At 25.6% G+C, this 23,647-nt stretch overlaps 4 protein-coding genes across 8 annotated transcripts in view; 2 read left to right on the top strand and 2 right to left on the bottom strand.

Moving 5' to 3' along the window:
• LOC114119659 (protein pinocchio) overlaps positions 1 to 656 on the top strand; it is a 35,150-nt gene extending 34,494 nt beyond the window's left edge. For both annotated transcript variants that reach the window (XM_050201098.1, XM_027981298.2), the window contains exons 4-5: positions 2 to 131; positions 212 to 656. In XM_050201098.1, the coding sequence (XP_050057055.1) occupies positions 2 to 131; positions 212 to 328 (247 nt within the window). In that variant the 3' untranslated portion in view covers positions 329 to 656. The remainder of the gene's footprint in view (position 1; positions 132 to 211) is intronic.
• Positions 657 to 9,836: 9,180 nt separating this feature from the next.
• LOC114120012 (synaptic vesicle membrane protein VAT-1 homolog) lies at positions 9,837 to 16,152 on the bottom strand. Of its 4 annotated transcripts, XR_007603662.1 has the most exons (7): positions 15,428 to 16,143; positions 14,843 to 15,031; positions 14,316 to 14,526; positions 13,946 to 14,200; positions 13,002 to 13,246; positions 11,938 to 12,086; positions 9,837 to 10,167 (listed from the first exon to the last, which is right to left on the bottom strand). XR_007603662.1 is itself a non-coding variant. In XM_050199048.1 (6 exons), the coding sequence occupies exons 1-6, from the start codon at positions 15,500 to 15,502 to the stop codon at positions 12,015 to 12,017; spliced, it is 1,002 nt and encodes a 333-aa protein (XP_050055005.1). In that variant the 5' UTR covers positions 15,503 to 16,152; the 3' UTR covers positions 11,123 to 12,014. The 4 variants fall into 4 exon arrangements, 2 of the variants coding, with proteins under 2 accessions (XP_050055005.1, XP_027837574.2); XR_007603663.1 differs by lacking the exon at positions 9,837 to 10,167 and having other exon boundaries at positions 11,123 to 12,086; positions 12,839 to 13,246; positions 15,428 to 16,147; XM_050199048.1 differs by lacking the exon at positions 9,837 to 10,167 and having other exon boundaries at positions 11,123 to 12,086; positions 14,361 to 14,526; positions 15,428 to 16,152.
• Positions 16,153 to 17,789: 1,637 nt separating this feature from the next.
• Positions 17,790 to 20,378, bottom strand: LOC114120179 (26S proteasome non-ATPase regulatory subunit 10-like). The gene is made up of 6 exons (XM_027982014.2): positions 19,960 to 20,378; positions 19,704 to 19,802; positions 19,492 to 19,638; positions 19,247 to 19,413; positions 19,015 to 19,178; positions 17,790 to 17,998 (listed from the first exon to the last, which is right to left on the bottom strand). Exons 1-5 carry the CDS (start codon positions 20,071 to 20,073, stop codon positions 19,034 to 19,036), a joined length of 672 nt encoding a protein of 223 aa, XP_027837815.1. The 5' UTR covers positions 20,074 to 20,378; the 3' UTR covers positions 17,790 to 17,998; positions 19,015 to 19,033.
• Positions 20,379 to 20,526: 148 nt separating this feature from the next.
• Positions 20,527 to 22,953, top strand: LOC114120172 (phosphatidylserine synthase). The gene is made up of 2 exons (XM_027982001.2): positions 20,527 to 20,734; positions 20,961 to 22,953. The coding sequence occupies exon 2, from the start codon at positions 20,978 to 20,980 to the stop codon at positions 22,262 to 22,264; it is 1,287 nt and encodes a 428-aa protein (XP_027837802.1). The 5' UTR covers positions 20,527 to 20,734; positions 20,961 to 20,977; the 3' UTR covers positions 22,265 to 22,953.
• The last annotated feature ends 694 nt before the right edge of the window (positions 22,954 to 23,647 follow it).

Here is a 23,647-nt window from a genome sequence, read left to right as displayed (position 1 = left end):
GTTGTGGAGTCAACTGGGAGCAACGACACGTATCATTAGATTGCTTAGAATGCGGTGGATATTCCCTTGAGAGGCCTTGTCCTATTTGTGCTGGTCACTGTCGAAATGTTTGGAAACGTGATCTTGAAGAAGTGAGTTTTCAAAAAAATAGAAATCCACACATTAATACTTATTTGCATTCATGTTAACGTATTTAACTTTTATTTTATAGTCTCATAGAAGTGGTGAGGCGAGTTGGATAGGAGAATGCTCCTCAAAATGTAAAGAAATGGGACGTGATGTCAATCAGATATGTAATAGACTCGAAAAAGTCAAAGCCACTTTTTGAGCAGTGAAAGATAAAAATCTTTAACACAACTGAGTAACTGTTGTTAAGAATTTAGATTAAGTGCATCACTTATCTAATAATTATAATTTTACTCAGTGAAACACGTTGTCATTTCCTCATTTCCTCGTGGTGATCGTGTACACTTGTTTTTGGAATGACACGAATTCTCAAAATGATTTTTTCATGTACATAATAATTTGTTATTCCATTTTCTATGAAAATTGTATATCGAAGCAGTATAAATTATTTACCTTATTCTAATATTCGTAACAGAAATTTTGGATAAAAACCTTAAACTATAATAAATATATATTTATTTTGATAAGAATATTTTGTTGTTTAATGTTACTTTTAATAATTATTGGACAATTTATTAGAATAGAGTCAAATATTATTGAGTAGTGATGGTTTTTATATAACTGAATCTAGCTGTAAAATTATAAATAAATAGCTGAACATCATAGTCCATTAATAATCGAATTCGTTTAAACTGAATAATATTATTATTTTACAAAAGAAACTAAAAAAAATTTTGAATTTAAATATTTATATATATTATATATATAAATGTACTTACCTAGTTGAGTATGTAGAAATTTATTTCAATATTAAATTAAAATTCGTCAAAACCTGTTTGCTAAAAACGATAATCCACACGTTTGTGAAACCAAAATTTTTCACATTTACGTACAAACGACAAGTTAAGACTTTTAGGAGATAAGAAAATTAACTATTTTTAATTGATCAATAATAAAAAAGAAACTGCCAGTATTTAATTGAAACAAATGGTCAAGTCAAATGACACGACAATTTAAAATAATAATTGCGTTAACTAATAAAATGTATTTTATACTACCTACGTGTATTAGGAATAGACGCGTAAGTACTAATATATTGAATAATATCGTAATATTACATATAATTTTATACTGAATAGTATTATACCAATTATACACAAGTATGTTTAAAAAAATTATAAATCCCTCAACACGGTTAAGTTGGGTTGAAACAACCCCTGAAATATTGAGTATTGAAAAACGATTATGAATGAAGCATGAATAATTTACTTGGTAATGATTTGAAGTTAGAATTTCAGTTTCAGAAAAGAGTGTAGCTTAATACATTATAGAGTAATTTCTCAACAAAAATATAGGCGTCGAACATGACGAAACGTTCTAAATATTTATATTGTTTCGCAAAATGCAAAAAGCAGCTGCAGTTTTAGTAAACTTACAGACATGAAGGTTGGAGTATAGTAGGTATATAATATCATAATTCATAATAAATGTATAATATACATAATTATAATCTAAAATTGAAGTTTAAAGTAATTAAGACATTCTGAACTGAAAGAAAAAATTCCCAAGAGTAATCACACTGTGATGGTCGTGGAGAAAAATAAACAAAGGAATATAAAAATAATCTAAATATATGTATTAATATTATATACTATCAAATTACAAATAAATATTTCTGTGACGACAAAGATGTTTGCGAATTTCGTCCACGCGCTTCGGCATGCTCATCGATCACAATAAGTCAAGGTCGAAGTTTAGTGTCAAGATGACAAGATCGAAGAATCGGTGAATGCAATATTATGTAAGTTTAAGTATGCACTGCGCAGTACCTATAAACCTATTTATACAAAGTGATTCACCAAATATGCTCACCATCTTTTCCTTTAATATGTAATAAATTTATTTAAATCCTGATTTTTGGAATTTTCAACTAATTACTAATTAATTATACTTGAGGAAAATATTTTAAATTATATATATATATTTAAATTACCTAGGAGTGTTCTATGTCATATAAACTTATTATTCCAAATAAAAACTTTTTTTCATGTAAATTGCTGTAACGATAGCCACCCTTTATAGTCAACGGCTGGAAAGGGCGCTATCGTTACATTGCTAAGGAAATACTTTTATGAAAATGTTGACGTATCTAATCTGAAATTCGAACAAGTGATTTCTGAATTATTAAAATGTATATGTACCTACTAAGAATAATTTATAGTCCTTAAAAATTGTTAATTGTTTGAATTTAAATAAGCTTATTATTAACAAAAAAAAATTCAGATAAGCATAGATACTTGGTGAATCTATAGTGCATCTGTATAGTGACCTTACCAAACGATTTGTAATACGGTAGCACTCAATAATGGTAAATATAAAATAATCAACGTAGTGTGTACCAGTTAGGTATAATCGAGAAGATTTTACAGGTCAAGCGGTTGACATAGCAAATAATAATATTATTACCTGCACATCAATTAAAAAATAATTAATCATTATATCATCGTATAAAATCGATATAATATATTATTTTCAAACGAGACATTTATCCGTAAAATATGTATAATAACACATTAAACTGAAACTGAATACATAACTAATTTGTAACCTGTTATAACTTATAGATCCTATATGACTGAAGAAAAGATTCATTGATGATGAGGGACTATATTTAGTAGAATAGAGAATTACTCTATCGAGTCTATACTCTATCGTATATTGAAAGTTAGCAAATACAGTTCGATTACAATTTTTTTACCAATTAAATATTAATTATTTTTTTACTTGTTGGTCTTAACAACGGACAAAGTTATTACTTAATATTAAATTTAGTTATAGAATCGTTTTACGTTTAACAGATATTTTGTATGGAGATCAATATAGATTATAATAAATTAGTTATAAATGATTTGATTTTTTTTAGATTTCTCATAAACATAAAAATATGCTGAAATGCTTAAAATCAAGTAATTTGAATATGATTATATTAAGTTTTCTGAAATATTTTAATAGATCAACTTGTTTTATTTATATAATATCAACTATTTCAACAAAACATCATTACTGCAGGTTATGTATATAGATATTTCTGAAATCAGTACTTAATTGTAAATAAGTTATTTATATACATCTACTTATATCTATAATCTTTTATCTATAGTATGATATTATTTTTTTTTTAATTATATTTAAAAAAATTAAAAACCATCTCAACTTCTCTCAATTTCTTAATCATATTTTTAATATAAGTATATAATCGTAAAGAAACGTTGAAAAAGTTATTTATAACATAAATTTTACTTTACTTACTAAGTTATTTCCAACAAAATGAAATTTGTATTTAACAATTTTTCTCCGCGTCTTCTCTTTCCCATCAACTCTCTATAGCTGAGACATAGTGTTATGGTGTAATATACGCTTATTATATTTTGCGAAAGTCGGAAAAAAGAAGACCGTCAATAACTGTGATCGCGGCTGTAGGTGAATGTTGACATTCACTTGGTAGGTTATTATCAAACCGGTGCGTATCTGATCAATTTAGACATTCTTAAAAATTTAATCACTTTTTCTACGTGAAAAAAAAACCAAAAATACAATGACACTAATATTTTGTTAAATGTGTTTTGGAAAAAAGTAATAAGTCACGACGAATTTATATTATATCTAAAATACGATAATAGATATTATAGGTACCTACTATCAATTATTTCAACATTTACAACACTATTATAAGTACCTAACCTACCTACGACCTATGTACTTATTGAAATCCTATTATACATATGACTATATAATATTATTTTAATATTTTTTGGATCACGCGCCGTATGGTGCTGCTGTGCAGTGTGCAGTATAATTATATAACTATTATAATAGGTACGTATTGTTATAATCGTGTCAGAGATGTTTATTATTCGCGTGACACGATGGTGTATGGGATATAATATGAGCACACAAAAATGTGTACACTGCACACACTTCATACGTCATACCTGACATATTATAGTTGCCAGTTTGGGTCATGGTTTTAAAATTATGTACTGCTGTCATGGACTACCTATATGTATACATTTTGTATAGTTAGTGCGACCAGTGGCGTGTGATGTATCCGATATTGGACTGTTATTTGTTAAGTATTATTATACCTACTTACAAAAATGTGTTGTCATCACGGTTTAAATCGATTCACGATTGTATCGTATATTCCTTAGATATATATTATAGATACAGGTATATTGTCATTTGTTAAGTATTATATTTACTGATTGCGTAATAGTTGGAAATAGGTAGGCACTATAGGTACTTGATAATTTAAGTAATCCATCTCTATATAGGTTCATTATTATGTACTAATATTATTATGTCTACCGGTAGACCGGAACGAAAAACATTTTTTAATACGTTCACTCATTTTTCTTATGGCTAAAAGTTAAAACCTATAAATACTCGAAAAGTAGACATTTTAAATGCAAGCTACAAATGATATTACTTGACAAAAAGTTTCTTTTTTGCGTGTGGTATCGATCACCACTATATAGTTGTAAGGTAAAAAGGCAAAGACCACGAAAGTATGACTTCCACTTCAGTTGCATAGTTTATTGTGTAACTATACGAGAAATGTATACAAAACTGTCATAAAAATATAAAATAATAATACACGTACAATGTACACTCATAGGTGCCGATTTGGCTAAAGACTATGTATGACTAAATCTAAAATATACATGCACGAAATAAATAACAGATAAATAATCTCGAAAAGTTAAAAGCTAATACACTAAATACAGCACACATTCTTCCGTTTACATTAGGATCCCACGTTAAATGAGTAGATAACTGTTTCTATTGAACGGTTAGCTAAAAGCTAAAATATTTACTACAAGCGTAGTGAAATCTATTCCTAGTTAGGTTCCGTTGAAACGTAGATTGCATGATATATTATATAATATACGAATATTAAATTAAATCAAATTTTAACTTAAAGTCTAAAAATATATATTTAGAATTCTTATACAGTATTATACTCTACAGTACTCTGCGAGATTTCCTGTATAATTTATGTATACAGATTTAGTCACTGAAACAATATTATACAATATTTGCTATATTTTACACAATGAAGATTCGACGAAAAACATACTTTAGACGATTTATTATTTACCTATACCTACGTATGTTTATAAACACGAGCTCTTTTACCTTCATTTCTAATTTCCATGGTTGCAAGTGAGCAACTTGGGAAAATTCTGTAGGGGTATACAGCCCTGGCCAAAACTATTAACTTAAAATAACATAAGTGGAAATATAGGGTGAATATTAAACACACTCTACACCACCGTCACCACCCACTATAGGTATTAAGGTAGGTACATATATACATCAGAAATTTTAGATTCTAAGCGAGTACCTACATAAAATGTATTAATTTCAAAACGATAGAAACGAAAAAATAAGGGAGTGATATATTAAATATAAATTGTTTTAGATTCAAAGCTGATCAATGAATGTATTGATTTTATTAATGTATACATTTTTATTGATGTATGTGTTCTTATCATTTATGTATACGTGTATACCTATACGATAAGCAGTTAAAAAACTACTTTGAAGATTAAAAATTGGATCTAGTTTATACTTAAAAAAAAAAATAAAAATTTCTAGTATTTTTAAATAACCGAGAAAAACAAAAAAAAAAATTAAATTTTTACACAGATTCCGTTTTTGACAAAATTAATTTCTATGGTATAATTCGAAAACGAATAACCGTATAGTCCGTAGATTCTCGAAATGTTTATATGATCACTTCCTATGTATAATATTTTTTTAAAAATATTTTGAATCTTTTTAAGCTAACTTAAATAGCTATTTATAGATATTTTAAATTTTTCATTTGTTTAGCTTTAGTTCTTAATGAATATTGATAAAAAAATATTCATTAGATAAAAATGATTGGAAATTTAATGAAAGGTTGCTCATAAGTTGTTAAATTAAAGAATATCAAAAATGTATAATCACAATATTTTTATACGTACTTTAAGTTAGAATATTGACAAAAAAAAAAATTATTAAAAAAATTTTTTAGAAAATTGTTTAAAAATTCATTAACATTTTTCTATTTCTATTTATATAATATACATACATTAAAAAAAATAATAACTGCTCTGAATTTAAAATAATTAAATATTTATATCAGGTAGGTATTGACATCCATTTCTTCTTTGAATCATTGAATGAATGACTTTGAATTACCTTGTTTGTTGATACACATACACTTCATTTAGTGGTGTAACTGAGAGCCCGCAGACCCTACGTTGCGAGGGAGCCTATGATAATTTGGGACCTTTGATTAGATAGAGTTTATATTTAGTATAACAATATTTTAGGGGCCCATTTTTTATTTTTGCGGAGGTCCTAAACTTTTTTGTAACGTCACTGTCTTCATCATGTTTTGTACGTAAAATAAATCTATTTTGAAAACTTTTGTTGTTTTTATAAGGGCGTATGACATAAATCATTTGTGATAATCACTATAGTTACTCACTTACATCATGAATACCCATCATTTTAAGTGCTTTAACTTCAGAATCCTACAACAAGTCTTAACTCATAGATTAAACATGTAGGTACTTTACTCGTATGACGTCTATGTCATCTTATAGTTGATTAATATAATTAATAATTATATTACATTTTTAATTTTTAAAGGAGTTGGCCATTTAAAATGTTCGATACCTACGTAATAGGTATTATATTAATACCTATTTAGTGTATACCTACTTTTTGAATTGTTGTCACACACGCACACATATAACATGACGTAAATATGTCAATAATACTATTTATTGATTATGCCGTTATGGAGGTAAACTTTCAATAAAATAAAATAAATTTTTTTATTTGAATATTATATAGGTACTAATAAAAGATCAGAAATAAATTTAATAAATTCTAGAAAACTGTATTGTTTGATAAGATAGTTGAACTGAAATCGATTTAATTATTTTGTAGTTATTAAAATAATATAGATACCTAATACCAGTAATACCTAAGTATGATAAACAATCGAAATTATCATCGATTTATTCAAACAATAACAAAATATAAACATATTTGGTTAATTTGTTTATAATATTATCGAATATTGTACCAAGTACTTAGTATAGTAGTGTAATAAAATATCATTTTTTTAAATCGTTCACACAAAAAATCGTTAACTTTTTTTCAAAATAATGATACCTATTTATAAAATCATTAAAAACCAACTCTACGGCAATGAGTTGCCGTATAAATTTTAAGCCATATAATAATATTTTATACCTATTATAGGTATAATAGTATTATATTAATATTTAATGGTATATTTTAATTTACTCTATAAGCATGACTATACATGCGTTTATGATGAAGATAAATTTCATAACTCTAAAAAAATAACTTATACGGTTGGTAATTTGATAAATTTGATTAAATTGCAGGTTTAGAAAGCGAGGTTATATATAGCACTTAAATGATCAATATTGAATGTGAATACGAATTAGATTATGATGAGGTCATCATATTATTTCGTATGCTTATGAATATCATAATATATTATTTATATCAAACAAGGAGAAAAGTACTAGGAAATGTCAAATTACTAATGAGTTATTCATAGTAGTATCCAGTACTTACAACGAAAATTTGATGTCTTAACATATAGTTGTTATAAAGCAATACGAAACACCTATAATATTAATATTTTCAAGGAAATATGGTATCTAATTAGTAAAATTCTCAGGGATATTTGGAATAACTTAGACGAATATAAATTATTATACATTATTTACACGTAACACTGGGTTATATTTTGAAACAAATAATAATATATACACCTACAGGAGGAATATTACAATACGTTTTTATTAAGAATTAAGACGATAACACATACTGTTAAATATATAATGACAATATACAATATTATGCTATGAATTTATATTTTGAAAGAGGGATGGTTAATTTATACAAATTCCTATACAAGGAAAGTCCTTAATTATTCAAAAAAAGTAACAATAAGGGTGTATAAAATTAAACAGATATTAAGTTATTAAACCTTAATAATAAGTACCTATTAATCTCTACTAATCTAAATATATAAAAAGAAAACGTGACTGACAGTCGACTGATCTATTCTAGCACTACGTACAACTCAAACCACAGAATGAATGGGGCTTAAATTAGGCATACAGATAGCTATAATTATAATGTAGTTATCCGTTAAGAATGAATTTTTAAAAATGCAACCTCTAAAGAGATAAAATAAAGAATTGAAATTTGTAAAAAACAGAGTTATATGAGAAAAATACAATTTAATCCGAGCAACGCCGAGTAATACCAATACAGATATAGAATACTATAAAAAGGTTCTGGCTTATGTTTTATTTCTTAAGATTTTCTACCAATAAGACGATTTGGTTTTTATCATTTCAACTCCAATAGATTCTAATTTTCTTAGATTCTATACAAAGAGTATATTTATATTATTTGACATAACTAACTATAAATTATACTCTTCTGATATATATATTTTTTTTATCAAGATATTTTGAATTGGTAGTTGAGTATAAGTTATATAAAAAACACATATAATAATATTTACGACTATCCTAAATACACCTTATTTTTTTTTCTCATTATTTTACGTGATTAAATTGAAAATAGGAATAATTATATAAACTAAAAAGAAAAGATACCTATTTAAAAATAATTATTTGATTACAGATAAAATAAAAGTATCTATAATATTTTTATAATACTTTTTCAGAACTTTTGGCCTTTTTTTTAATTTAAATACAAAATGTTTATTATTTAAAAAATAATTAATGAAAAGCTACAATTTTAATCTTAACCACAAGACACATATTTATAATTTCAAAAATATAGTATACAAATATTTAACTAAATGATTATATTATTCATTTCCAAATTAATTAGGTGCGTTGTGCAAGTAATAACGGCATTGTTAATACTAAATCAATTAACACACATAAGCAATTGTGACAATTAAAATGAATATTTATTAGTTTTGTGGAATGATCGAATAGAGTTCAATTCCAATATTACCTTTTTTTTTAACCTAAGAGTAATTCGAACATTAAATTTTAGTTTGTAGAATGTAAATAGATACATTACGTAGTTCTATATAAACCCCTATACTAACTCTTACTTATAGTATTTTAAGTATTCAGCTAATAATAATGATAAATATTAACCTAAATTAAAAATAAAAAAATGTTAAATTATTTCTAACTTGTAAGTACAAGTAGATTAAAACTAGATTCTAGTGATCAACATATGTATAATTTACATAATTAACTATACTATAAGCAGGTACCAGTGGTATATTAATAACATCATGAACTCATAACAGATAACAGTTACTTGTTGACTGTTGTTATACTGTTATAATATTAAAGTAAGTGGTAACAGTACCTATTACCTATTATACAATATAGATCAGCGTTTCCTAAACCATGGGTCGCGACTCGCGGTTAAGATTACGATTTTCATATTTTACTAATTTTTATTTATTTATTATGTACTTATTATTCAGTATTATATTTTATAAAAATTGAATGATAAAATTGATTAGGTACCTATAATAAAAATATTATTTGTTTATGGCAAGGGTTGGCAACCTTTTTTGGTGTCAGGGGTCAAAAAAAAAAAAAAAATTTTCACGGGCCATACACTTTATTTTATTTACAGTTTATCAAATAACATAAATACATAATGTGGTATTCTATATTTTTATACTAATTATAAATTGTAATTGCGGGCCGCATAAAATCGCTTCACGGGCCGCGGGTTGCCGACCCCTGGTTTATGGCATACTTGAATTTTTTTTTCTTTTTTGAGTAGGGGGTTGCGTACCCAATAAAGATTAAATTTATAGGTCACCATTGCAAAAAGTTTAAGAAACACTGATATAGATGGCACATAAAGAATGTTCATGTAATAGTATAAATAGTTAAATAGTCCCTTGGCTCTTCATACATGCTATTTCTGTAAAAATTAATCAACATTTAACATACCTATTATATTGTTTTTAAGATAATTTGATTTAATTAGACACCACTTGCAATAAGTCTCTCATAAATAATGATTACAAGTACCAATAACTGCAATAAAGTGTGAAAAACTATTAAAATGTGTAATTATTTAAAAAAAAAAATGAAAAGTATGTTAATTTACTGAAATATTTTTACATTGAAGAATAACAATTGCAAATATACAGTTATTGTTGAAACTCTATGTACTCTTTTTTAAACTTTTGTATTGGCACTTACCCCCCCCCCCCACACCCAAATTTCTATCTATAATTATTGTTTTGATAGTATTATTAACTTAGACCCTAATAGATATAATTATAACTATTAAATTTTAACGGTTATTATTATTAGTTACTCGATTTTTACCCAAGTAAAATTCTCATTTAAAAATGTAAAAGTACCAATCAAATGATATTTTTGACTATGAAAAACTTTGCTGGTATACATATATAATATATAAATATTTTTTATTTTACATTAATATATATATAAATATATTATATATAGGAATTATAAATGTATAAAATATGAATATAAAATTAATATGCATACACAACTACACAAGGAATACATTTAAAATTTTTTAATAAACTCGATACAATTTATTTTAGAAGACTACAAAAATGCTTTAAGATCGCTTATAAATAGGATTTTTAATAAAAAAAAAAAAAAAAATTATCATCTAATATACTAACATACACAATAGTAATGTGACATTACAGTAAGCTATAAAAATTAAAGAAAAATTTTCTATAAATCTAAACATGTAGAAGGAAATTAGATGAAGGTATAGTATCTCATGGATACCTATTAGGGGCTACATAACAAAACTTATTGAATTATTATATCCCACTTACATTCCAAATGTATTTGAGATCAGGTAACTTGCATACGAATATTATAATATGTATCGTGTACAACAATTCCAACATAATTTATTATAATTATATAAAATATAAAATATGATTTAATATTTAAGTTTTTTTTTTCACTCCCAAATGGGAAATTTGACAAAAAAAAATTTAACAATATTTTCAATATTAAATAATTATATAGCAATTAAACAAAAGTTAAATTTGATAAAAATAGACAGAAATAATAAAATAATTATAAATATGAATAATATATGTACATATGTAGCCCAAGAAGTAAGCAACAGTTACAACGCATTATTAAAATTTCAAAGCATACAATGCATAGGGTGATTGCACTTATAAGAGGAAGAGTAAAATGGAACTTAAACAGAAATGTGATCTCTGGTAGAATAGAATGGAATACAGAACTGGATGCTAGATAGAAACATAGGAGCATTAAGGGAGTCATTTAGAAGAGATAGTGTTCGCATATTTAAATCTTGACAAACAAGTGAGTAATTGTGGTCAATTTTCGATAAGAAAACTGCATAAGAAAGAAATTTATTTTGAACCCGTTTCAACCTTAGTAGTTGGTCTTTGGCTCGGTAGAGGTGCGAACTTCTACACCATACTCTAACTTAGAGCAAACCAGTTTGAAATAAAGTGAACAGAGATAATTGGCCTCCAAATAAAATTATAGTCTTACATTTTAAAGATGAATGTAATTTTTTTTTTTTATACAAATTATGTAAAAATAAAAAATTAATTAATTATCTATTAATTAAATTAAACAAATAACCCAATTTTAAAATTACAATGATTATTCTTTTAGAAAACTATAAACTATAAATACTTAAAATAAAATATACCTATATTATATAATGAAAAGAGCGGATATGCATTTATGACAGTTATAAAATCAAATAAACTTGAAGATATTTTCTTGTTATTGATTTAATTTTAATAAGACTTTTCCAAAATTCATTCTCTTTGCTAATATTGTTTGAGCATCAATAACCTGAAGAAATTTAATAATACAATATTACAATTGTTTAATTGTATAAAAATATTTAAAAACATAAACATAAATTACACCTAATCTAACTATTAAAATATTGTATATAACTAAAAAAGTCAAATTTTAATTTTCAGTTTAATATACAGTTAAAATAGTTGTATCTTGTATAGTATACTTGTAAAGTATTGTAAGTAAGGTTAGAATATTTGTGAAATGTGAAAACATCTGAAATGAAAATATTTGCAGATATATTTAAAAAATACCAATACATGCCTTTGTACAATCAAATGTGGCATCATAAAATGTGTTTAAAACTGTATTATTTGTTATTTTTTCAAAATATACAATACATTTTTAATAATAACAAATAACTAATTATCAAAAATGACTTTTAATTTTTAATATATTATTACTTTATTTTACTAGGTAAAGTTTTTAAAAATATTTTTTGAAATTTGAAATTTAAGAAAAATTACCTACAATATTCTCACATTGATAGTAAAATGCAACAGTTGCTATCATGAGAATATTATCATATACACAGACCGATAGTAACTATTAACTATCAAACTATTGCAAAACTGTGACTATTGTACAATTGAGCAAATATGATAGTAAAGAGTAACTATTATGAAAGTTTTTGTAGATTTATTCTAAATTTAGAAACAATGACCTATAATATATATTTTTTTGTTAAAAACCAAAAAAATGTACTTATAACTAATTATCTAAAAGTAGAAAAACTACTAAACTGCTTTTACGTCATATCAATTGCAAAACTGGCTTACAATTTTATCTACAATATGCATTACTAAACAAAAAAAAATGTGTAATTACAAACTTACAAACATTCTCTCTTTAATTTTAAGTCTGATTTATAGTGAACATATATTTGTATACATTTTTCTTACTTACATTATCAAACGGTAAGATCTCATGAATTGTTGGTTTTATTAATTTATTCTTCAACATTTTAAATAATTCTTCCATGATATAATGAATTTTGTTTGGGTTAGAATCAAACAGCATACCCAAATGAAGACCACTAACAGTAATATTTTGTTCTATCATTGATTGAGGTACCAAGTTTTTTGTTTGCCACTTCATAGCTAATGATCTTACAATTTGTAATGTTTCTCCATTAATATAACAACTTCCACCTTAAAAAAAAAAAATACATTTTTATTCAATATGAGTAGGAAATGAAAATAAATTATTAGTTTTTAAATTAACTAAACATACTTATAAGTCTATACTTTACACACCAGCGGTTTTAAACTTATGTGTCATGACTCCCAGGGGTTTTATGGATTATTATCAAAGAAACCACATCCCCATTATTTACATTTTTTTTATTCAAAAGCTCAAAAACAAAAAGATTCTTTTCATTAATAATTACATATTTATTTTGTTATTAAATAATATATTACACTGTACAATAAATAAAGTAAAATAATACAGCAATTTATTTATTTTAATTTTTATTATTATCATTATTTATAAAGAAGCCACTTGTTTGGTTTACAGAATCAGAAGAGCCATGGACCCAAATAGGTTGAAAACCGCTGCTTTGTACAGTATAAACTTATTAAGTAGATTAATAAATATTAGTAATCAGTTTTCTATTCTAATCATAATTTTCTATTAGCAAGTAACAAGGGCAGATACAAGGGGGGCAATTGCCCCTTCCCCCCGTTTAGGACTACTGTAACCACCTTTGCCAAGTAAACTTACTTCATAGATATATCCTATACTCCTATATTGCAAACTACACTTAACAGGTTAAGTTGTAACTTGTGTTACATTATTTGGTATATAAAGTTTATATTATTTATACTATTTTAATTAAAGTAACCTACCAATGATGACTAAACGACCACAAGGTTTAAGTAATTTTTGACTAATCTCAATATTTGGTCCACCAATACTATCTATAATTAAATCATAACCCTGTGGTGATACATTTTTAGCCAGAGTCTCATAGTTTTCATGGTGTAGCACGTGAGAAACTCCATTTTCTTTTAATTGTTCATGTTTAGATGCTGAAGCAGTTCCAACAACAACTACATCTTTCACAGTTTTTGCTAATTGAGTTACAGCACATCCAACACCTCCTAAAAAATAAAAATCAGATTTAAAATTCATCATGATAAAAATGATATTAAGTACTATTCTTTATAAATAATATATATACATATATAGAAATGTCTTTTTTAAAATTCTTAATACCCGCAATTGAATGTATAAGAACAGTATCTCCGGGTTGTATATTACCCATAGTAAAAATACTCAAGTATGCAGTCAAATAATTGGCTGGTAGAGCAACAGCGTCTTGACCACTAATACCCTCCGGAACTAAAAAACAATTTTTTGCTGGAACTATAACCTTTTCTCCAAACAGTCCTCCTGTCCAAACATAACACACTACTCGGTCTCCATACTGTATAAAAAGTCAATAAGAAATGAACCTCATTAAAATAAAGTTATAGGACATAATTAATGAAAGTTTGTTTTGAATTTGTACCTATATGACAACATATCTAAACAATAATAATAATTATCATAATTTTTTTTTGTAACAATGAAATATATTATCTATATAATTTGTATTAATAAATACATTGAATAAAATATTGACATTTACAGTTACTTAACTGAATGACACAATTGATAGAGGATTTCAATAACACTACTTCAAATCAATAATTATTATAAAAAATAACAAATAACAATAAATAGCTAAGAATTTTTATTACTTGAAAATTGTTCACTTCATTTCCAATAGATTCTATTGTGCCATAACATTCTGCTCCGAGCACACGGGGAGTTTTTAATTGACGAAGAAAACCCTGTCTAGTATATATATCACTAAAGTTGACACCGCACAATTGAACCTTAACACATACACTTGTTGATCCTAAAAATTCAAGTGGTTGACATCTTATCTAAAATAAATTATGTTTAAAAGTTTAAATGATACAATTTATATAATTTTATTTTTATACATTAAAAAATTTTATATAATATAATTTATATCACATTATCTTAGATACCTATATGTGTGAGTTTTTAAACATCAACTTGAATAATAACCAAAATATTATTATATTTGATTTTAGATAGATAATTTATAACAAATTAATTATAATATACAAAATAGGTACCTACCAAGCAATCATTAAATCATTTTCACATAAAAGTATATATATAATAGTTTAAGTAAGCAAGTGTCACAGTATTTAATGACGAGTACCTACAAGAAGTATTTAAACAAACTTATTAGGCACCTACCTAATTATTTATAACTTAAGCACCCATACTGTATTAGTATTTATACTTACTTTTATTTTATCGTACCCGCCATAACCTTCCAACACAATACATTTAACCTGTTCAGTTTGTTTGTCATTATTCATTTTTTAATGTTTTAGCGATACCTATTCAATTTTTAATACTTTTTACAATTTACAACAACCAGTCAGTTAACAGGCAGTAGTTACTATAATTATAATATTATCAGATTATCCAGAAAGATAAAATTTAAACACGTGGTTTATCTGTAGTTCTATGATCATATTTGAACAATATTGATTATGCTTTTTGAGTATATATCATTATGAGGCAAACAGCTAAATAACATAGCTGTAGATGCATTATGCATAGAGCCCTGATGACGAGTAACTGCTGAATAATCAAACAGGTTAGGGTACGTTTATTATGTTAATACGTAATACGAATCGTTTACGGCAGGCTATACGCCTATACCTATATTTTACTGTGAATTATGATTAAGTAATTCTTTGTGTATAAATCATCTAAATAAATGTACCTAGCGTCTGTCGTCAATTATTTGAAATTTCTTATAAATTGTAATCGAAGAACCGTGTTTTAAGTTTTTAAAATTTCAAATAATCATAATATATTATTAACACCCAGTTATTTAATACTTAGGTACTTACTTTTCTTCTGCAAGTTACAACGGTATATAAAATACCTAGGTACTCTTTTGAGTTACCTACCAACCTACCTAATTTATTTAGTAGGTAATTTCTACTTTGAGTGCAAATACCTATTTAAAAATCAAAATAATTAATAAACATGTACGAATTATAGATACCTACCTACCCTAAAAATTCACTTCATTACAGAATGATTTTTATTTCATAAACCAATAATTAATTCCAAAACTATTAAAATTGTTGAAAATATTAATTTTTTATCGTTTTATTTTTTTAAATGGTAAAATATATTTTTAAATTCATATTCTGAAGCAAAATATTTTTTGGTCTATTTCAATGTACCTACATAGTACATACCTATACAAATTTAAACTCGGAAAAGTAGTTTAAAAGTTATAACTTTATAAGAATTTAAACTATTTAAAACATTGGTGATCAGATTGAAGTGATTATGAGGATACCCCTCAAAATGTTGACCTACTACTCTGTTTATCTTAACTTTAAGTAGGTACTTACTAATAAAGTTATAAGTAATAATGCATCAACTACTAGTGCGATTATGCAAATTTCAATTTGTATGTATTAAAATATTCTGCTTCAGATTATGAAATTAAAAATATATGTAGGTAGTCATTTAAAAAACTGAAATGGTAACGAAAAAAAAAAATTGTTTTATTTTGACTATAAATCATATAAAAGAAATATTTTCAAAAATGTTAATAATGTTAAATAGTTTTTAAATTAATTAATTAATTAATAATTCATGACAGAAGAAAGGAATGTTCGGGTTTTGTTATCAAATAATTATGGGTACTCATCTTTAAGCGGAAATCTGGTATATTAAATATAATATAAATATTATAGGATTTAAAAAGCAATACTATGTCCCCTCGTGGTTATTCTTGCAAAAATTTAAAAATATCAAAAATAGACGCATAACTTTATTCTATAGCTCTATAGGTAATAGGTAAGTAGTTAAAATTCAAATTGTCCATCAATTTTGTTCAGAATTAACTTTTCATATCATTTATCTGCAACAGTTTGTTGACTTTATTGAATTTGAACCAACTGTAATATAAATAGATCTCCAGTTTTTTATTATAAATTATTAAAATTAGTGTGGAAAATAAAGAATTATTTTCAGCATGTAAATATATAATTACACATTCATTGAAAATATTTTGTTTAGTACTTTTTTGTAGACATTTTGCATAATATTAATAATGAGAAAAATTAAAATTATTTAATGGTTATGCTTGCCCTTCCTAGTTCCTTGTTTTTTACCAATGGTGACATTAAGTTTATATTTATCTTACATTTAAAGGTATAAGCCACATGCACATAAGATACAACTAGGAAAGCTAGCTTGAAAGGCTAAACTCTGACAAGTATTTCTTGTTTAAAGATTGAAAGTGTATAAGTTTTAGATAAAAACACCAAGCAATTTTAAATAGTTAATTATACTTTTATAGTTTAATATTTAATACACAACAAGACTATTTTTGAATCTTTACTAGATTTATATTAAATTATTATTATTTACAATAAATATGGAGTATAAGTGACTATCTTCAGTTCCGTATTGTATTTTATAAACAATACATTTTGTTTTAAAATTATTTAAAATTATTAACACTTAATAATTACATCAAATTAGACTTTTTCTATTTTATTTTATGTCTCGTTAAATTGTATATATTATATTATTATAATTTCTGCTTTCGTGATTTTTAAAATATATAAATATGATCACATAATGAATAGTTTAATTGTAAATAATCACACACAAATCAAAATTATTTTTACAAAAATACTAAAATAGTATCATTATTAATAATAAATAAGTATTTTACAGGATTCAAAAAATATAAATGCTAATAGTTTAAAGACACTTATTAATATTATGTTTGTTTTGAACTTCACAAATTACTTTCAATTTAAAACACACGTATTCTGAAAAAAAACAAAATATTATATTTGAATTTTTAATTAAATTGTTAATAAATAACATTCAATGAAGCATTTAGAATAATTTTATAATGCAGCATTGCACCGATATTATACAACAATTTCAAGAAAAAATATTTCAATCAAAATGTATTAGGTACTTAGATATATTTATGTAGTATGTAAGTTAATTAATTTTAAGTTTCATGTTGGGTTCCATGAAAAAATTGATTAATTTAATGGACCATTAACGGTCCACAGGCTACTAAATTATGGACGATTAGCTCAATATCAATTCATTAAATGTTTAGTAATTATTTAGTTAAAAAGGAACAATCAAAATAACAAATCTAGAAAAATATGTACAACTTTTTAAGTATTTTATTATTAACTCAGTAGGATAGAATACAAAGTAATGGTAAACATAAAACAATACTTGTGATAGTTGGAATAACAGATTTAAGCACATAGTGAGGATTGTAATTTTGAAAATGTTGTTTTAATAAGTATTGATCAAGTGTCAAATGGATATGTTTATAAATAATATGCCCCAAATAACCCGTACATCCATAAGGACCTCCGTGGAAAATCTATATTTTATCCAACGAAAAAAAAATAAATAAAAAATGTTCACATTGATACTATCTATATTTAAAGGTAGATATTAATAGACTTTAAACAACAAAATATGGCTATTTTGAAAGCTTCAAAAAACAATATAAAAATATATTTATACATTTGATATTGTTGATTATGGTATTAAATTAAATTGGAATTTTTTCTATAGATTTCTCAAAAAGATATTCCATTATAAAATTTGTATTTACTCCAAAGATCCTTAGGATGTTACATTGGTATAGTCTATATATTTCAGATAATTTTCAAGTATATAGTATAGCAAATAAAATATAATTTACTTGCATCTTGGTCTTTCTTATCACTTACAAAAGAAGATTGTTTAAATACTCATTCTTTATCTCATAATACACTTTTAATATTAGTACATGTTTTTTAATCCTCACCAAAAACAATTATATTATTTTAGATTTTTCTCAAAGTGCCTTGAACATCGGATGGTGCTAAATCAAAAGGAGTCAGTTTTTCTTTATTTAAAAGAGTACTATCAGCTCCACTTTTAATCAATAATCCAGCTTCTTGTACACGTCCCTCTTCACAAGCTAAGTGCCTATAAAAAAAGGTAAACATTAAAAATCAAAAGTTGGTTATCAAGAATCAAGAATTAATTATTTATACAGTGGTGTGTTTCCATAACTGTCTTTAGCATCTACATGTACATCACAGTCTAATAAAATTTTTAGTACTGCTGTGTTTCCTTTTGATGCACATCTGTGTAATGGTGTTGCTCCTCTATTATCAGCTATATTAACATCAGCGCCTTTTGATACTAAATATCTGACAATCTAAATAATTATATATTGTATATTTGTTTGCATAACAATTAAATATATACTAATTTTTAATGTTTAGTATTGACTTACTTCTGTCCAACCTTTTGAAGCTGCATATTGAAGTGCAGAATGTCCTTCTTGATTTTTTGCATTAATATTTACTCCATATTCTATGAGAGTTTTTACTATGTCAATACGTCCACCTGATGCTGCCAATATAAGAGGAGTAGTTTGCATCTGAATGACATGACAATAATTTTAAATTTACCTTTACTTATTAGATATATAGCTTATATATTTACGTCATCTAGAGAATCTTCTGGTTGACCATTTTCAAGAAGATATCGTACAAGTTGATCATGGCCCCCAAGCGCAGCCCAATGAAGAAGCAAACGATTGTTCTAAACATGTAGAAGAACAAAAAATTGGTTTGATTAATATTGAATAATAAGTTATAAAATAAAATAAAGTAAAACTTTATTATAATTACATTCAAACAATAAATCTATTTTAAAAATGTTTCAAAACTAAAATTATAATCATCATAATATTACATACAACATCAACTTCTTTTAACAGCCTCAAATGCTCTTCGACTGCTTTCATAACTTGATCGATATTACCTTTATATGCATCTTCAAAAGCTTTTTCCTTTACCTTTTCAAAATCCATAATTTAATAGTCTACTAAATTATTAAATAAAAATAACTTTTCTTCTGCGACTTTAGTTCAGTAGTACTTGTCACTTTGACCACTAGCCACTTGGTAGTACCACAGAATAGTACTGACTACTGAATAAGTTTATAGCGTTCGTACTCAAAAGTCAAAGCCACCAATCTCTAGTCTTTACGTTCTATCGTACTAGGTAATATACTATACTATAACTATTTTATTGACTATTCTTCATTTTTACTTGTTTTTACGTAGCTGTCGGATTGTATAAGTGTAGAACATGATCATAGAATAAGAAATTAAAACATGAACATGATAATGCAATAATTCAAATTGAGATAATATTGTTAGTATTGTCACATTGGAACAACCATCTTTTGGAACAAAAGGTAGTAATCCGTATCCCGTTTATGCGTACATTATTATCGTACAAACCTTATCAATATTAATGATTGACCAGCCGTGAGCCGAGGCCCGATAGGCGATCACTCCACTGAATCCACTGGCTGTTCTGCTATTCATTAATCATTTAAACACGTGATGTGCTTAAAATTTTTTATTAGTTATTCTTTAAATTTAAAATTCCAAAATATGAGTGATCGAAAACAGTAGGTGTACGATTCTGTACGAGTGAATGGTATATTGTTCATTTATATCCCTGGTAAGTACAATGGTTTTTAAATTGAACATTTACTACGCTTATAAATTTGCATATTATTTGATAATAATAATAATACAAAAAAAAACCCGCTTAAATTAAATATATTATAATAAATTTATATATAATATACGTGTGTGTGTATACATACAATGAAAGTTTTTTACATTTTTTAATTATAAGCCTGACACTGTCCCCAAGTTCATTATTTGTTCTCATTTGTTGCCAGAAACTACCAGTCACGCCATGGTAGTCCAGAAGAAAGAAAGCGTGTTCAACACACTCAACGAATGCGAAGTGGAAGATATCACTTTAGAGTTTTTCTACAAACCTCATACCATAACTCTATTGATATTATCAATTGTTGGTGTGATTTTTATGTCCTTCATCCGAGATGATAAATCAATTGATAGCAATATCTGTGCTGGAATCTGGTGTGTGATATTTTTTTTGCTACTTGTATCTCTATTGGCATTCCCAAATGGTCCTTTTGTGAGACCTCACCCAGCAGTCTGGCGAATGGTATTTGGACTTAGTGTTCTATATTCATTAACATTGTTATTTTTATTATTTCAAAAATATGAAACAATTAAGGGAATGATATTATGGCTTGATCCTAATCTTAAAGATTTCCGAATTGATATGGATAAAGAGTATGGTGTTAATTGTTCAGATATTAATGTGGAAAAATTTTGGGCACATTTGGATGTATTTGCTGCTGGTCACTTTTTTGGTTGGGTATCAAAAGCAGTACTAGTAAGGCATTATGGAATATTGTGGTCAATGAGTATGATGTGGGAATTTACTGAAGTGATGTTTTCTCATTTATTGCCAAATTTTAAGGAATGTTGGTGGGATGCTTGGATTTTGGACGTCCTACTTTGTAACGGATTTGGTATATGGGTTGGAATGAGAATTTGCAAAATGTTAGAAATGAGAGACTATAATTGGCCTGGTATTAAAGATATTGATACAACTAAAGGTAAAATCAAGCGAGCGGCACTACAGTTTACACCAGCTAGTTGGACACAAGTTCGATGGTTAGATCCAAATTCATCATATATGCGCTTTTTTTCTGTGTGCCAAATGGTAATTATGTGGCAAGTATCTGAACTGAACACATTCTTCCTGAAGCACATATTTGAAATGCCACCATCACATCCACTAGTTGTTGGCAGACTTTTCTTTCTGAGTATAGTAGTTGCACCATCCACTCGACAATATTACACATATGTGACAGATCCTAATTGTAAAAGACTTGGGACACAGTGTTGGGTCTATGCCGTCATAATGGTCACAGAATCACTGTTGTGTATAAAGAATGGAAAAGAACTATTTCAGCAGACTGAAATTTTTAACATATCAGTATGGTTGATGATCATGCTATTTTTCTCCGTTGTCAGTGTTTTGGGTTTTTGGCAGGCTGATTGGTTAACGGGGAAAAAATATGATGCAGACGTTGTTCCAAACTCAATTTCAAACGATAACAATATTGACGAAGACTACAAAACCGGCAAAAACAAAACACTTTAAATTTATTTGTCCAAGTAACGTTGATTAGTAGATGCCAAATATTACATAAATACCTATTAGAATCATTAAATGACATACAAATTGTTAGCTCGATATATGTGACCTATTCCTTAAAATAACTATTTTGATATTTATTTATTTAAAAATGGGACATGTATATTACCTTTATGAGTTCTTTACTATCAGATCTTGTATTGTTATTAGTTATTGTAATAACCTTATGATAAAAGACTTATTTAAGCCTAGTCACCTTAAGTGTATTTGTTATTACCTATTATAAATCATTTTTCTTTAAAATGCTATGGTTATTTATTGTGATAAAAATATCAAGTACTGAAATTGTAATATTGTGTGTTTAGTGCATAAATAAGTTACTCGAACTACTCGTTTGTACTTTTTTTTTTTTTTTGGTGTGACTATATTGATTTTTAAATGTTCCATAATATTAAATAAAATTTATTGATAAAATAAATGTTTTGTAGAATAATAATAGTATATATTATTATTGTAAATACTATAATATCTAAGTTTTGGACATATTTTATTTAAATGTTTGCTCATAGTAGTTTAGTTAGTGTATTAAAGACTAAGATATAGTGTTTTAGTGCCATAGTATTTAAATTATTATTCTATATCAATATTTTGTTTGCACTTTAAAAATATAAATGGATATTATTTTGAATATTTCATTTAAATTGTTATACTTATTTTTTTTATCTTATTTAAATGTCATATATTTCTCCACAATGACATAATATTATATAATCAATAAACTAACCTAATCATGATTTAATTAATATTCAAAAACATAAAAATATAATATAAAGGAATAAAAATTGTTTATTTCATCAGAAATCAAATCTTAAGCTACTCATAGCAGACATAATTGTATTCTATTCAGATAATCAATTTAAATAGTAAATAAATAATAATGTGTGTACAACTAATTGACAAACAATCAGCTATCATAGTTCTATAAATGAAACAATATTGTATTATATTTTCAAAATTATTATCATAATTCACATAAATCATGTCAATACTGTTACAATTTAATTTAAATAAATAATCACTAATAATTAATATTTTTATTATCTCATTCTTTATGACTGGATAGCAATTTTGATTAAATTTATTATTCATTTTTAGACATATATTATACATACTTTATTTAATTATATTTCTTATCATATATATATATATGGCTAATTTTCATATAATATGTAATTAATAATTATAATTAAAATTAAAACTATAAATTTATAAAGTTTTTTTTAAAAAATCACACTTATATTAGACACTTTTTGTGAGGTACTTGTTCTCAAATATTATGTTTTAAGTCTCATTTTCAAAATATTTTTTATATTTTTATTAATTGTTTAA

This window comes from Aphis gossypii, chromosome 2 (assembly GCF_020184175.1).
Source record: "Aphis gossypii isolate Hap1 chromosome 2, ASM2018417v2, whole genome shotgun sequence".
Classification (NCBI taxonomy): Eukaryota; Metazoa; Arthropoda; class Insecta; order Hemiptera; family Aphididae; genus Aphis; species Aphis gossypii.
Note: the sequence above shows the minus strand (reverse complement) of the source record. Positions and strands in the feature narration are given on the sequence as shown.